This window comes from Corythoichthys intestinalis, chromosome 16 (genome assembly GCF_030265065.1).
Source record: "Corythoichthys intestinalis isolate RoL2023-P3 chromosome 16, ASM3026506v1, whole genome shotgun sequence".
Classification (NCBI taxonomy): Eukaryota; Metazoa; Chordata; class Actinopteri; order Syngnathiformes; family Syngnathidae; genus Corythoichthys; species Corythoichthys intestinalis.
This window is the reverse complement of record NC_080410.1, coordinates 49,732,361-49,748,953: the sequence shown is the minus strand read 5'-3', so window position 1 is coordinate 49,748,953 and position 16,593 is coordinate 49,732,361. Positions and strand designations below refer to the sequence as shown.

The window sequence follows — 16,593 nt, the reverse complement described above, 5'->3', positions numbered from 1 at the left end:
TGCAGGTTTCTTTCTTGACTTGAGCACATGATCCCAGTTTTGCTTTAATGTGGGGTGAAATGCTGCGCCAATGAGCTTGCAGTTTAGAACCATGAATATACTAGTGTATGGCGGAAAACACTCGGGTGACTTGAAGGTCTGCTCTGAGACCCCAAATTTCAAAATCGTCCGAAAACGCAGGGGTGAAAGTGGGCCAGAATGGTCAGGAACGCAGTTCCGGTATAAGATTCAGGGCCTGGCTGGTACACGGTGCTTTAATTCCGAAAATATGATGGCAACTGTCAAAATGCTTTGTATAAGAGGAAAAAAGACTTAAGCTGCCACGCATGTGTTTCAGCTCCAAGAAGAAAACGAGCTACCAACATCAGATTTACATACACAAGTGTTAACAATAAGCATAATAAAACGCTTGTGTACCGTAATCAGTTTCCACCAATCTTTTATTCCACTGATGGCATAGAGGATTCCCTAGCTGCTGCAGTTATCAAAGTCTGACAGTTGCCACGTTTACATGGAGCCAAATATTCCAATTACAATCGGAATATTTGTTCAAACCGAATAAATATGTTCCATGTAAACACCTCATTCGGAATGAACAGGCCCAAACCGAATGGAATTTCATTCCGATTCACAGGGGTGGAATATTCCTTTTCCCAAACAGATTAGAAGTAAAATTATATGTAAACGGGGAAGCGGAATGGTGTCTGGTTGCGTTCTTTCTGCACATGCCCCGTACTGACGTGACGTCACTTGGTGACGTAAGTAACGTCACTTGCAGCATGGCTTCCAAGCACACCCACACAACTTTTTAAATGAACGGCGTATCATTCTGAAGTTTTGTTTCCACTCAAAGTTAAAACAGCAGCTGATCTGACGATCGATCTCCATGTTTTGCAACATGACTCATTGTTTTGATTAATCTGCGCATGTCAGACGGCAGTTGTCAAACGTCCTTTCGGAATAAAGGCAGACACATGTAAACGCTGGATCGGAATAGATGAAGTGACATGTAAACAGCTGATGTGAAATTTCCATTCGGAATGATTTGAATCCGTATGAATAAAAGCATGTAAACGTGGCTAATGATGAGTCATGACAATGTGTAAATGCATGCAGCAAAGCAAAATGCCTGCACTTTTATCCGTTCAATTGGCTGACACTGTCATGTCGTCAGAGATTGTTAGCTCTGATTGGTTCAAATGTGCATGTTTTCTGGAACGGCAAAAAAGCTTGAATTGATGCCACAAAAAAGGGGCAAAGTACCATAAAATGGATCAAATCTTTAAGAGCAACGAAAGAGTTGAGGCTTATAACTAGTTTTATTTACTCTGATGGGGAGGCTCGGAACATCTTGGCTGTCAATGTGCACTTTGCACTTATATTCATTTATGTTAGGCTACTTATGATTGAAAAACTTCAACGCTCACGTGGGCAATGACAGTGAGACCTGGAGGGGCGTGATTGGGAGGAACGGCCCCCCCGATCAGAACCCGAGTGGTGTTCTGTTATTGGACTTCTGTGCTCGTCACGGTTTGTCTATAACGAACACCATGTTCAAACATAGGGGTGTCCATATGTGCACTTGGCACCAGGACACCCTAGGCCGCAGTTCGATGATCGACTTCGTAATCGTGTCATCGGACTTGCGGCCGCATGTTTTGGACACTCGGGTGAAGAGAGGGGCGGAGCTGTCAACTGATCACCACCTGGTGGTGTGTTGGCTCCGATGGCGGGGGAAGATGCTGGCCAGACCTGGCAGGCCCAAACGTATTGTGAGGGTCTGCTGGGAACGTCTGGCAGAATCCCCTGTCAGAAAGAGTTTCAACACCCACCTCCGGCAGAACTTCTCCCTTGTCCCGGGGGAGGTGGGGGACATTGAGTCCGAGTGGGCCATGTTCCGCACCTCCATTGTTGAGGCGGCCGATCAGAGCTGTGGCCGTAAGGTGGTTGGTGCCTGTCGTGGTGGCAATCCCCGAACCCGCTGGTGGACACCAGCGGTAAGGGATGCCGTCAAGCTGAAGAAGGAGGCCTATCGGGCCTTTTTGGCCTGTGGGACTCCGGAGGCAGCTGACACGTACCGGCTGGCCAAGCGGACTGCGGCCTCGCCAGTCGCCGAGGCAAAAACTCGGACATGGGAGGAGTTCGGTGAGGCCATGGAAAACGACTTCCGGACGGCTTCAAGGAAATTCTGGTCCACCATCCGGCGTCTGAGGAGAGGAAAGCAGTGCACTATTAACACTGTGTATAGTGAAGATGGTGTACTGCTGACCTCGACTCGGGACGTCGTGAGTCGGTGGAGAGAATACTTCGAAGCCCTCCTCAATTCCACCGACACGCCTTCCTTTGAGGAAGCAGAGTCTGGGGACTCTGAGGTGGGCTCTTCGATCTCTGGGGTTGAAGTCACTGAGGCGGTTGGTAAGCTCCTCGGTGGCAAGGCCCCGGGGGTGGATGAGATCCACCCGGAGTTCCTAAAGGCTCTGGATGTTGTAGGGCTATCATGGCTGACACGCCTCTACAACATCGCGTGGACATCGGGGACAGTGCCTCTGGATTGGCAGACCGGGGTGGTGGTCCCCCTTTTTAAAAAGGGGGACCGGAGGGTGTGTTCCAATTATAGAGGAATCACACTCCTCAGCCTCCCCGGTAAAGTCTATTCAGGGGTGCTGGAGAGGAGGGTCCGTCGGGAAGTCGAATCTCGGATTCAGGAGGAGCAGTGTGGTTTTCGTCCCGGCCGTGGAACAGTGGACCAGCTCTACACCCTCAGCAGGGTCCTCGAGGGTGCATGGGAGTTCGCCCAACCAGTCTACATGTGTTTTGTGGATTTGGAGAAGGCGTTCGACCGTGTGCCTAGGGGAATCCTGTGGAGGGTGCTCCGGGAGTACGGGGTACCGAGCCCCTTGGTAAGGGCTGTTCGGTCCCTGTACGACCGGTGTCAGAGTCTGGTCCGCATTGCCGGCAGTAAGTCGAATTCGTTCCCAGTGAGGGTTGGACTCCGCCAAGGCTGCCCTTTGTCACCGATTTTGTTCATAATTTTTATGGACAGAATTTCTAGGCGCAGCCGAAGCGTTGAGGGGTTCCGGTTTGGTGACCTCAGCATTGAATCTTTGCTTTTTTCAGATGATTTAGTGCTGTTGGCTTCATCAAGCCGTGACCTCCAACTCTCACTGGAGCGGTTCGCAGCTGAGTGTGAAGCGGTTGGGATGAAGATCAGCACCTCCAAATCCGAGACCATGGTCCTCAGTCGGAAAAGGGTGGAGTGCCCTCTCCGGGTCGGGGATGAGATCCTGCCCCAAGTGGAGGAGTTCAAGTATCTTGGGGTCTTGTTCACGAGTGACGGTAGGAGGGAGCGGGAGATCGACAGGCGAATCGGTGCGGCGTCTGCAGTAATGCGGACTCTGCACCGGTCTGTAGTGGTGAAGAAGGAGCTGAGCCGAAAGGCAAAGCTCTCGATTTACCAGTCGATCTACGTTCCTACCCTCACCTATGGTCACGAGCTTTGGGTCGTGACCGAAAGAACAAGATCCCGGATACAAGCGGCCGAAATGAGTTTCCTCCGCAGGGTGTCCGGGCTCTCCCTTAGAGATAGGGTGAGAAGCTCGGTCATCCGGGAGGGACTCGGCGTCGAGCCGCTACTCCTCCGCGTAGAGAGGAGCCAGCTGAGGTGGCTCGGGCATCTGGTTCGGATGCCTCCCGGACGCCTCCCTGGAGAGGTGTTCCGGGCATGTCCCACCGGCGGGAGGCCCCGGGGACGACCCAGGACACGCTGGAGAGACTATGTCTCTCGGCTGGCCTGGGAACGCCTTGGGATCCCGCCGGAGGAGCTGGTTGAAGTGGCTGGGGAGAGGGAAGTCTGGGCTTCCCTGTTAAAGCTGCTGCCCCCGCGACCCGACCCCGGAACAAGCGGAAGATAATGGATGGATGGATGGATGATTGAAAAAGGTCAATGTTTGCACGATCTTCAAAATATATTCCATTTCACTCTGCATAATGTCATTTGGACTTATTTTTCTGAATGTATATATTAAAAAGTAAATGTTTACATTAACTTCAATTTTAATATTTATCCTATGTTCTTAAGTAATTAAAATTGAGATTTGGCATTTGGTATGTGAGGGAATGAGGGAAAATAGAAATTAGGAGATTGAGGTTGGGGTTATTGCTGTTTTTGATTTTTATTTTGCAAATCATTGGAAAAATACAATTTTGAAAAATCTGTTTTTGTATGTGTTATTGAAATAACTGCTAAAAGTTTTTTTTTGCATTTCAGTAGTTTAAGAGGTTTGACCCCCTCCCCCCCCAAAAATTCTGGCAACCTTTATGTCGGGGAGTTCGGGCAAGAAATTCTAGCCACTTTCACCCCTGGATATGCATCATTGGAAAGCTTAAAATCTCAATTTTCTGGGAGAAGAAAGCAAAACCCGAATTGAAGGTGAGAGGGCATAAAGATGCCATGATTTTAAACGAGATTGTGTATTTGCCTTGTTTTGATCCAAAAACTCTGTGTAGCATAGGGTGAACTGAAGTCCACTTTTGCCTGGACAAGTCCTACTTTCACGTAGTGGGAAAAATTATCGTGAATGATTGGAATTGAATCGGAAGCAAAAAGAGTTCGGATCGGGAAATATCGGGATCGGCAGATATTCAAACTAAAACGATCGGGAGCAAAAAACATGATCGGAACAACCCTAATTATAACATACTGTATATCATGATTAGAGGTGTGCAAAATTTCCGATTCTTAGATTATTCGCGATTCGGCCGTGGAAGATTCGAGAACGATTCACAAACATCCAAATTCCGATTATTGAAATATGCCAAGTAAAGCGGAAGTACAACACACTCAGCGCGCCGCGCGGGCTTCGGGACGGAACGGAGCGGGAGTAGCTAAACATTATGCTTCTCATTAACCGGCCCCTCGGGTAACGCTCAACTCACGGCTCTAGCTCAGCTCATGCCACGAGATAAAAAAACACAACAACATACCTTACTGCTGCCGAAAAGCTGCTACAAGTACAGCTAAGCTACATAATGTTACGGTAGATATCATTTATATAGGACTAGATGGATTATAGACTCGGTAGCGGTAGCAGCACATCTGCAAAAACCTAGATGCGGGCGTTAGTAAACGGCCGCCATCTTAAAGCAGTAAAGTTCCCTGCAATGCTGTTGTAGCGAACCTTCCAAGCAAACCTAATTAACTTTTTATCTAAAATACTCCTAAATCGGTAAAATATTGACTTGAATCTATCTTTAAAATAGTTTTAAAACTTTTACATGTCAAAAGTAGACAAAAGGGAAATTATGGAATAACGGGAGCAATTTTAACAACTTTAACGGTTGATTCACAACATTAAATTAATTGAATGTAGTTTAAAGCTGCTGATACAGAATGGGGACTGGAGTTTTTTTATTTAATGTTATTTTTGTATATTTGTCTACAGCAATATGTTAACTTGATACTGAAATAGTAATTTGGTTTAGCCTGAGAGTATTTTTGAACAATTTTGGAACTAATTTATAAAACTTTATTAAAAAAAAATAAATAAAAAAAAGGAGGGGGGGTGCATCAATAATCGTTTTATAATCGAATCGGAGCCTCTGAATCGTAATCGTAATCGAATCGTTAGGTGCCCAAAGATTCCCAGCTCTAATCATGATGTACGTAGCTGTAGATATTGATTGTTCTTTGATTGCTCCAGGTTATATGATACAATATTAACAATAAATTCATATTTTTTTAAACATTGAGTTTTATTTTTGTTTCAAATTGCACGCCATATACAACGTTGTAAGATTAGTCACCAATTTGTAAGGGCATATGTCACTATTTGTATGATTGGAAGCTGGATTTGGGGGGATTTTATGGATGAAACCTGGTAATATAACAAGGGTCGCGATGCAGACATCAAGGAGTGGTCGAGATTTTCGTTCGTATATTTACCCTTTTGAACTTTTTTTTTTCTCTCAATTTTTCTCTGGATCGATTAACATATCTGGGGAAAATGCGACGGTAACAAAAAATTAAGCGATAGTTATGAGGTAGATATCCGTGACTTATTTTACAGACACCATTGTTTTTCATTGTGACGTAATTTGTTTAAAATATGCGAATGAAAGTTTTTAAATGAAAATATTAGACATCAATGATTCTAAGCTGAAAATGACATTTTGAATAATAAACATAATTACCTTTTTTTATGGCTGGGTTGAAACAAAAGCTGTTGCGCGACATCTGTAAACGGGGGTTTCCAGGGTAAAACGGACAAATTAAAAATGGCTCGGGGGCTTCATGCGCCATGAATCTGCTATGGCAGCAAATAGACATAGTGTTCTATCAAACAAGTTCTTTTGGCTTAAAATAGTTTATTTTAAAGAGTTTAAGAGCAGAAATTGCTTTTTCAGTCTTGTCTGTCTTCTCACCATATATATATGTGTGTGTGTGTACTGAGCCCCCCCCCCCCCCCCCCCCCGCTATTTTTTATTAATTAAAAAATAAAGACTTTAAATTTCCTTGGAACTGAAAAGGTCAATAGCTATGTATTGAATGTCTCTGTCAGTGATATTCAGTAAAGAGGCTGAAATGGTTTGGACAATTTTAAGTCTCCAAATTTAACTTTGGCTAAAAGTTTGACAAACATTGCTGGAAAACATAAGCTATACTAGGTTCTCTTGCACCCCTCTTTTGAAATAATCTGCTGTATTTTAAGCCAAAAGAACTGTTGTGTTTGATACAACAATATGTCTATATGTTGTCATAGCAGATTCAAAGTGCATTAAGCACATGATAGAGATTTCTTTGTGTCAATTGGAAACTATCAGTCAGAACGAACCAAATTCACGTGTGGAGTCCCTCAAGGGTCAATTCTTGGACCACTCCTATTTAACATCTATATGCTTCCGTTAGCTCAGATAATGGAACAGTATGACATCTCCTATCACGCCTATGCAGATGACACACAACTGCACATTTCTGTGTCCCCACATGATTATAGTCCCTTAGTCTCCCTGAGTAAATGCATTCATCAAATCAATGAATGGATGTGCCAGAATTTTCTCCAGTTAAATGTGGAGAAGACAGAGGTGACCATTTTTGGGCCAAACAAGGAAAGGTCAAAGATAAGCAGCCAACTTAGCACAATGTCACTTACAGCTACAAATCAAGTCAGAAACCTTGGCGTAATTATTGACTCAGACCTAAAATTTGATAGCCATCTAAAGTCCGTCACTAAATCCGCTTATTACCACCTAAAAAATATTACCAGAATTAAGGGGCCCTAAGGTCGTCTGGAACGGGTCTTCTGCATGTTCCAAGAACAAGAACCAAGCAAGGTGAGGCAGCATTTAGTTATTATGCTCCTCACCTCTGGAACAAGTTACCCGAACGTCTGAAGTATGCTCAAACTGTTAGCTCCTTTAAATCAGGGCTAAAAACACTTTTGTTTGGCACTGCATATCCATAACTGTCTATATATTTCAACCTACCTGCCTTCTATTCCTCTTGTGCTTATCTCCATTGCTGATTTCAATGATTATTATTAGTAGTAGTTTTTGCTTTATTTTTATTGTTGTTTTATTTTTATTTATTTATTTTTATTCTGTGATTAAATGTGATCTTTTTTCTTGGTTTTTACGTTGTGTTGATTTAAATGTGATTTTTATGGTCTTCATGTGATGTAAAGCACTTTGAATTGCATTGTGTTGAATTGTGCTATATAAATAAATTTGCCTTGCCTTGCCTTGCCCTGAACTATTTTTAATTTGTCCTTTTGACCCCGGAGGCCCCCGTTTACAGTCGTTTTGCAACCGCTTTTGTTTCAACCCAACCATAAAAAGAAGGTAATTATATTTATTATTCAAATGTCATTTTTAGCTTAGAATCATTAAGTGATGTCTAATATTTAGTTAAAAAAAACATCTTTAAAAAAAATATTAATTCTCATATTTTGAACTTTTAAACAAATTACGTCACAAAAAAGTGTCTGTAAATAGGTCACGGATAAATACAGTGCCCTCCATAATTATTGGCACCCCTGAAAAAGATTTTTTTAATTCAAATAATATGGGACCTTAATGGAAAAAAAGAGAAAAATCTAACCTTCAATACAAGTGCATTCATTCAGTGGGAAAAAAAATCCCACATAAAGAAAAAATTATTTGACATCAAATGTGTGTCACAATTATTAGCACCCCTGGTGTTGATACTTTGTACAACCCCCTTTTGCCAACAAAACAAGGTCTGGGGACTGAGATGGCCATGGGAGGAACTTGATTTTGTGTCTGGTGAACCATTTCTGTGTAGATTTGCCCATATGTTTAGGGTCATTGTCTTGCTAAAAGACCCAGTGACGACCCATCTTCAGCTTTCGATTTTGATTTAAAATGTCCTGGTATTTCAAAGCATTCATAATGCCATGCACCCTAACAAGGTTCCCAGGGCCTTTGGAAGCGAAACAGCCCCACAGCATCACTGACCCACCCCCATACTTCACAGTGGGTATGAGGGGCTTTTCAGCATGCGTATCTTTCGTGGCACGCCAGACCCACTTAGTGTTTGTTGCCAAAAAGCTCAATCTTGGTAACTCTTCACTCTTCGCTTGGTGTAAAGAAATCAACTGTGAGAGCAATTATTAGAAAACGGAAGACATACAAGACCACTGATAATCTCCCCCGATCTGAGGCTCCATGGAAGGTCTCACCCCGTGGGGTCAAAATGATAACAAGAACGGTGAAAAAATCCCAGAACGACACGGGGGGACCTAGTCATCTAACCAAAGCACACGGTCCCAGTTGAAGCCTGGGACCGTGTGAGACCGAAAACTTTTGGCCTCCGGTATTGCCAAAAAAGCCCACAGCAAAGCAAAATTGAAGATGAGATCTTGTTCATGTCTCATTTACATCTCTGAGAAATGAATCAGCAATAATCGAGACTAGAGTGGTTTTCTCAGTTTTCTCATAATTTGTCTCATGAGAAGTAAATCTCATAGTGAGCATTACATGAGAAGATCTTGAGAATAGTTCTACTTGCACGATTTTTCAATAAAGTCTCACAGCTGTCTCCTTTAAAGAGCTCACCAAGAGACAACTATGCGTACTTGTGTCAATCTCACATGTGTCTCAATTTTATTCCTTACTTGGAGTCACGATCTCAGTAATGTCTCAGTAAAAGATATGGATGAGCAAAGTATTTTATTTCTTCAACTTGCATCAAAGCTGCCTCTTTTACCGATCTCGCGGAGCAACGTTCTATTGTGTCAGTCACAAATATTTCTCAATTTGATCTCCTTCCAGTCTGCAATTGCTCATTTTGGGTTTTCAAGATTATTTCATTGTATGAAAGAGTAGTCTGCTCTGACATGTCCAATCACATCTTGATTCATCTCATGCCAAAATCCAAAAAAATATTAGAATTCGTCAAATAATTAAATAACATCTGGTTCATTTGGTTCATCTTGCTAAATGTAAAAATTAGCGATGTGACTGAAAATTTGGCGCCAAAAAGTATCGGCTGCTACAAATACATTATCGGTTTTGGTTTCGAAGACCGAAAGTTTACATCAAAATAGTGTGAAGAACCTTAGTCCTCTTGTTTGATGACGTAATCAAAACAGGCAACACGCTGGCTGACAATGTTTTGCTAAAACTATTGGCTCACAGGCAACTTGGAAGTTTTTTTTGAAAAAGCAAAGAAATATGTAAATTATTAAATGAACCAAAATATAATACATTTTCTTCATCGCTGCTACAAGTTGCTTTCCATCGATGTGGCGCGTCACATCGAGCGCCCTCCATCTGTGCCCGTTGTTCCCCAACCCAGAGGATGTCAGTTCAACTCTCTGTCCTGATGAATTCATCTAAGTGTCCTTGAGCAAGATATCGAACCTCACGTTGTTGCGTCACCAGCAGGTAGATGAGGATATAGTATCAAAGTGCTTTGAATGCCTGAAAGGTGCTGCACAAGTATATATCTAATGAAAATAATTTATCTTCTCAAATATTGCTCAAATCTGGTTTTCTGAAATCAATCTCCTTTGTCTCAATGATGTCTTTGCTCATTTTGACTAATCACTTAGGAGCATAAACTCCAAAACAAATAAGTAGAGAATGAGATAAATTTGAGATGATCAAATTTGTCTCACGAGACGAGATGAAGCAACAGATGAAAAATTTTTGCTATGGGAGGGTAGATAACAAAGTACAGTGGTACCTCGACATACGATCGCTTCGACACACGATCTTTTCGACATCCGACGTAAAATTTGACTCGCCATTTGTTTCTACATCCGACGACATGCTCGAAATACGACGAAATGACAGCACTGCAAACGAACGCACGGTGGATTTTCTTGTGTGAGAAATCAACACAGTTTTCAAAAAAAGTTGATACAGTTGGAGAAACAAGGAAAAAAGTGATGCTTACCTTTGAAGTGAAGATGCAAGTTATAGAAAATTTTTTTTCTATAACTTCTATAAAAGTTTTTATCATTTATTTAAGAACTTATCCAACACAAAACGCCCATTGTCTGAAGCAGTTGACTGCTCTCAAGAAAACGAAAGTATTATCTCTACCGCACCGACCTATCTCACTGAGACGTCAGCTTCGCGGTGCGTTCAGGGACAGTAAAAAGTGTCCGCCATATTAGAATCCGATTCGTTACATTATTTACAGGAATAATTATTAATTATTCTTATTATTATTATATTATTCTGAATTATTTATTTATAACTTATTTGTTTTTCTATGTTTAATTGCCATTTGTAACAGTACCAGCAGTATTAAGAACTTAGTGTATGTTTTTAGGCTTTGGAATGAATTAATGGAATTATAATGTATTCCTATGGGAAAATCCTGCTCGACATACGACCATTTTGACTTACAAACAAGGTCCTGGAACGAATTAAATTCGTATGTGGAGGTACCACTGTATTGAGATGAACTTTTGGTATTGACCAAATGCCTATTTTCCACCATGATTTGCAAATAAATTCTTTAAAAATCAAACAATGTGATTTTTTTTTTTTTTTTTTTTCACATTCTTTCTCTCATGGTTGAGATTTACCCATGTTGACAATTAAAGGCCTCTGTAATCTTTTCAGGTAGGAGAACTTGCACAATTGATGATTGACTAAGTACTTATTTGCCCCACTTTATGTACAGTATGTTGAATGTGTATATCCGTCTTGTGTCTTTCCATTCCAACAATAATTTACAGAAAAATATGGCATATTTTAGAGATGGTTTGAATTGTAATTAATTACGATTAATTATTTTTTAAGTTGTGATGAACTCGATTAAAAATTTTAATCGTTTGACAGCCCTAATTTTGATTAGACACGGTTCAAAATAAACTGCTTTCATATTGCCCGTACAGTCACAACCTTCCCTCAGCTATACCGGCTTTAATTTTAATTCATAAATGAAATGAAACGCCAAATTCATTTAATTCCTATCACTGTCACTCACAGTGAACGGGTTAATATGTGAAGTCGCCAGGTGAGTCATCAGCGTTCACAGGTGATGTCGTTTGTGGGTGGATCCTTCAGCCTTAAGAGGGCCATCGTGACCTAGGACTCGGTCAGTTCAATTGTGCAATTACGGTCATCTTTGTTCCCCTGCCATGATGAGTTGGCTTGTGAAGAGCTTGGTTCTACCCCTGGTACTGCTCTGTTTCTGGGGGCTGCGCGAAGGAGCACAAGCCTGCAAATGTGGGGTGTTGCACCCCCAGCAAGCCTTTTGCCTAGCAGACGTCGGTAAGTTAAAGGGAGCTCCGCAATGGTGTTGTAATAGGTAATTTTGATAATATTTTTTTCTTTATTTTTTTGACTCTATGTCCAGTCAAACTTTTTTTTTAAACTTGGAAAAATGATTTTTGCTAAGTGGGAATGAAAGGTGTACCCAATGACCAATTAAGGTGGTTGACGTTTTAGACATTCAAGTCACTCAGCTTTTTTGTGACAAAATGACTGACCCTTAAAAATACAATTGTTTACAGGGGAGCTTAGGATCTTTTTAGTTTTTCCCCATTCAAAAACGACCGTTTTGGTCCAAATTTATCACGTTTGTTTTTGCCATGTAAGGCATGCACAATAGCAGTACACACGCATGCTGGATAGATTACGTGCTACTGCTACTACAAAGACTGTGTTCTATTTACCATAGTGTGTTGTTCATTTTGGAAATAAAAGCACCTGTGTATTCATGCAAATTCCCGCCAAACTAAAAGGGCCAATAAGCCTCAGTTTAGCACAGCCTTTTCACAACACGAAAATTGCACACGAATATCCAACAGCGCTCTGCACGGCAGCTACAAATATGGCTACAATGAAATTGTCTTGTCTATTAGAAGGACTATCATCTATATTTTTTGACATCGAATTGAATTTTAGAAAATGCTGCTGCTTTTGTAAGGGAAAAAAATCGTCAAGTTTACTTTTCCAATAGTGCCTTATTCGTATGGGCGTCGTTTGTAAAGCAGAACATGCTGAAAATTACGACATTGTCTCATATTTAGCGCCACAGTGTTTAAAACGTGGTGTGAAATTTTGAGCCACTTTTTGCACATTTACCATATTGGGCCGAATGACTGTTCTTTGCATTGAAATAAGACTGGAAAAAGTGGGGGTCGTCTTATATTCGTGGTCTAGTTATACCCATTCACGACACTAGATGGCGCCAGATATCATTGAAGTGATGTTTTGTCATGACAGATCTCAGCTACTCTCAAGTTTAACCAGTTTGCATTTTTTTTTCGCAGTGTTTTTCCTTATTCAGATTTGTTTCAAGACTAGTTACAGCTAGATGTCACTTTGATGGTTAATGCAGTTATTGCAATTTTGTTGTTTTATCACAATAGATTGGTTTATTTACATTTCAAAAACCAGAAGCCATTCATTTACAAATGTAAACTAAAGCGCAATCGCATATTTAAATGTTCAGATATTAAGATTTGAATGAGGCAAAATAACATGCTTTTTCTCTCAAATATATTGTTATAATCATGTTTCAGATATAATTTTCTTTATAAAAATTGGTGTTCAAAGTTTTTTTTTCTTCCAAACTTGAGTCTTGAAAAAGAGGGGGTCGGCTTATATTCGGGTCAATATGGTACAACATTGTTTAGCAACTTAAATATTTATTTTTAATGAAGTATTGGGCCTGAATGTTTAAATCTAGAACTAAATATTTAAAATAAATGCTAAATTTAAATGTTGAATTTATATCCTAAATGTATATCCTAAATTAATGTTAAATTTATGTTGAATCTAAATGTTTATATTTTAAATGTAAATCTATATCCTAAGTGTAAAGCTTAAATTTATATCTTAAATACTAAATTTAAATGATCTGGAAAAGGTTGAAAATATTTAGCTTAATACGCAAATTCACATGACTGGAGACCGGAAGTAAGAAAATAAAAGCTGGAGCAGCTCAGACTGTTTGTTCACATTTTTTGAAAATGAATCAAACCTACTCAACGGTGGCAGTCGGCTCTTCTTGGACATGAGTCATTGTGACAGTAACAAAAGGAGAAATACACATTTAGGAGAATTTATTTAAAGTGTTTTGTTTTTCGTGTCACTTTTATGTACATGAGCCCAGTAAAGTTACTAAGAATAGACACGAGGGGTCTCTGTTGGACTAAAAAATCCAGCGTTTCTCAGTCGACGAAGGTGGGATGAAAAAATATGTTGGGCGAGTCAAATTTACAACCTATGCCATTTAAGTTGCTAAACAATGTTGTAAATGTGCAAATAAAAGTGACACTAAAAATTTCACACCACATTTTAAACATGACTAAATTTAAATATGACAAAATGTTGTAATTTTCAGCATGTGCTGCTTTACAAATGGCGCCCCATATATCCGACATAACCTTGCAGCAAGCAAGGTGTCAGGTGGTGTTAACAAGTTTTTCACCATATGTATTAAATCAGTATTGTTTCGATGTTTGTTTTTAACAAAAAATCTACAAAACTTATTTTCCTCCCCAACACCAGGGGGTGCTTCAGCACCTGACTTCCCACACCACGGATTTGTTTAAAACACTTTTTAAATGAGTAGCTTTTTCTCGCCAAGATCACTCATTTGACTGCGGAAGACGTCCAATTATTTGGCTGTCTACTAATGACCTACTGTATTGGCATGAATACAAGATGAACCCCTCTTTTTAAAGACTCGTTTGAGGACTTTTTGAACCCCAAATTTACAGTACATCTGAAATGATTATAATATATTTGAGAGAAAAAGCATGTTATTTTGCCTCATTCAAATCTTAATATCTGAACATTAAAATAAGTAAACTAAAGTGCAATCGCATTCATAAATGAATGGCTTCTGGTTTTTGAAATGTAAATCTTTTGTGATAAAACAACAAAATTGCATTAACCATCAAAGTGAAGTCTAACTGTAGTCTTGAAACGAATCTGAATAAGGAAAAACATTGCAATAAAATAATGCAAACTGGTTAAACTTGAGAGTAGCTGAGATCTGTCATGAAAGAACATCGCTTCAATGATATCTGGCGCCATCTAGCGTCGTGAATGGGAATAACGTCTAGACTGCGAATATAAGACGACCCCCACTTTTTCAGTCTTATTTCAATGAAGAAAACTCTTATATTCGGGCCATTACGGTATTTAAAATTGCAGCAGAAAGATGAAAAGAGAATGCTAATCGCACGGCTATCATCATTAGCACTGAAAGTTGAGCAGAATGTCCTCGATGAAGATTTTTGGTGCTAACTTGTTTAAATTGTCATTCTATTTTGCGGCAGTGATTACGCTCAGGGCCGGCCCAGGCCATTTGGGGGCCCTAAGCAAAATAATGCCAAGGAGCCCATATTTTTGGGCCACCATTTCGTCACAGTGTACTGTAAAACCCATACATGCAATCCAACCTATATGTCCATATTTTGTATATTAATCATGTTTTGTTGCACTGCGTTCTTCAAACTTCTCACCCCAAATGACTGTCAGTACTTAAAGTAGATAACGCCAAACCTTTTTCTAAAAGAGGAAGGAATTTTTTAAGCTTGTAATAAAGTATCAAAACTCACAAGTCAAATAAAGCAAACCGTAGTAAACAAAATTGAATATAAACTAAACAATTGCCCCCTATCTGGGCCCCTTAGTGGTCAGGGGCCCTAAGCAGCTGTATAGTCTGCATATACGCTGGGCCGGCCCTGATTATACTCAATTATTGAGACCCTTGAAGTTTAAATGACTGGAAATCCTGAATTTAAATTCCAAACTCGTTTGAATATTCTTTCTAGTCATCAAGGCAACAGTTATTGGCTTGCCAGCTGCTGCACAATGTGAAGATTGCTCTGAACTTCTGAAGGTGGACATCAACCAGACTCAGGTTAGTCCTAATGCATATTAATTTATAAGTGCGTTTGCAAATGAGACATGTTTTTCCTAGATGTTCAAAGGTCCAAACAAGGAGTTTAACGCATTTTACACCGCACCCAGCTCTGCGGCATGTGGAGTTAATCTGACCAGTGATGTGGAGTATGTCATCACAGGTGTGAAAATGGCTCAAACTACGTTCTTGAAGTATTCAAATACTTGACATCATCTTTTGGCTGTCACAGGTGGACTGGATTCAAATGGTTCATTGCACGTCAGCCTGTGTAACTACTTCAAGTGGTGGGATGACTTGAGTGCAACGGAAAAGGAAGGTCTGGTGCTGACGTACCAATTGGGTTGCGATTGTGCGGTAGGAATGCCGAGCACTCCAATGGTTCCCAAGATGGCTCTTGTTTGACTTTCCCATTAAAAAAAAATTTTTTTTTTTTGTTGATGGCTTGTAGATCACGCGCTGCAACTCGGTCCCGTGCAGCAGCAGCCCGGCCGAATGTCTGTGGCCGGACTTCCTGATGGAGAAGGTCTTTCGGCACTTTACTTGCATAAAGAGAAGCGACGGCTCTTGCGCCTGGTACAGAGGCAGACGCCAACCTCAAAATGGAGTCTCGGATATTGGAGATGCATCGCTTTAAATAAATGTAATGACATCAATGCAGTGTTTTCTATACTGTGGTGACAATTTTGTACCAAGATCTGCCTCTTTTCGTTTTGGTGCGTGCGCCAATCCAGCATGAGTTGGCCTACCAAAAGATCAGATGTAATCGTTTTAGAAATTTTATTTGCTAACTAAGAACATTCAATGTGCGATAAAATTGAAGTTAATGTAAACTTTTTTTTTTCCTTTTAAAGACTTACAACCCCTAGCAAAAAGTGCGGAATCGCCAGTCTTAATCGAGCACGCGGACATTTTATGTTGAACAAACTGATTAAAAAGCTTGAAAAAAAATGAATTGGTTCAAAAGTGCAACTCTAGCATTCTGAAACACTTTTAAAAAAAAAAAAATTTTTTTTTTAAAACACCATTGTGGTGGTCAGTAAATGTTAGAGCAAGTGCATGGAAATGTATAATATGGCGGAAAACTCCAAGACTGAAAAAGCAGTTTCTGCTCTTGCACTCTTTAGAAGAAACTGCTGTATTTTAAGGCAAAACAACTGTTGTTTGAACAATGTGTATATGCTGCCAGAGCTGATTCATGGTGCATGAAGCCCCCCGAACGATTTTCAATTTAT

The 16,593-nt window shown here is 40.4% G+C and overlaps 1 protein-coding gene across 1 annotated transcript; it reads left to right on the top strand.

The window, feature by feature from the left end:
• Nucleotides 1–11,566: 11,566 nt before the first annotated feature.
• On the top strand, nt 11,567–16,014 carry LOC130904425 (metalloproteinase inhibitor 2-like). The gene is made up of 5 exons (XM_057817173.1): nt 11,567–11,748; nt 15,270–15,358; nt 15,419–15,521; nt 15,591–15,715; nt 15,810–16,014. The coding sequence occupies exons 1-5, from the start codon at nt 11,616–11,618 to the stop codon at nt 15,993–15,995; spliced, it is 636 nt and encodes a 211-aa protein (XP_057673156.1). The 5' UTR covers nt 11,567–11,615; the 3' UTR covers nt 15,996–16,014.
• The last annotated feature ends 579 nt before the right edge of the window (nt 16,015–16,593 follow it).

What these genes read in the sequence shown, in the direction of transcription:
- LOC130904425 (XM_057817173.1), top strand. Translation starts at nt 11,616, where the DNA reads ATGATGAGTTGGCTTGTGAAGAGCTTGGTTCTACCCCTGGTACTGCTC. An exon ending in CTTTTGCCTAGCAGACGTCG is followed by an intron (nt 11,749 to 15,269) that starts GTAAGTTAAAGG and finishes TATTCTTTCTAG; the next exon opens with TCATCAAGGCAACAGTTATT. An exon ending in AATTGGGTTGCGATTGTGCG is followed by an intron (nt 15,716 to 15,809) that starts GTAGGAATGCCG and finishes GATGGCTTGTAG; the next exon opens with ATCACGCGCTGCAACTCGGT.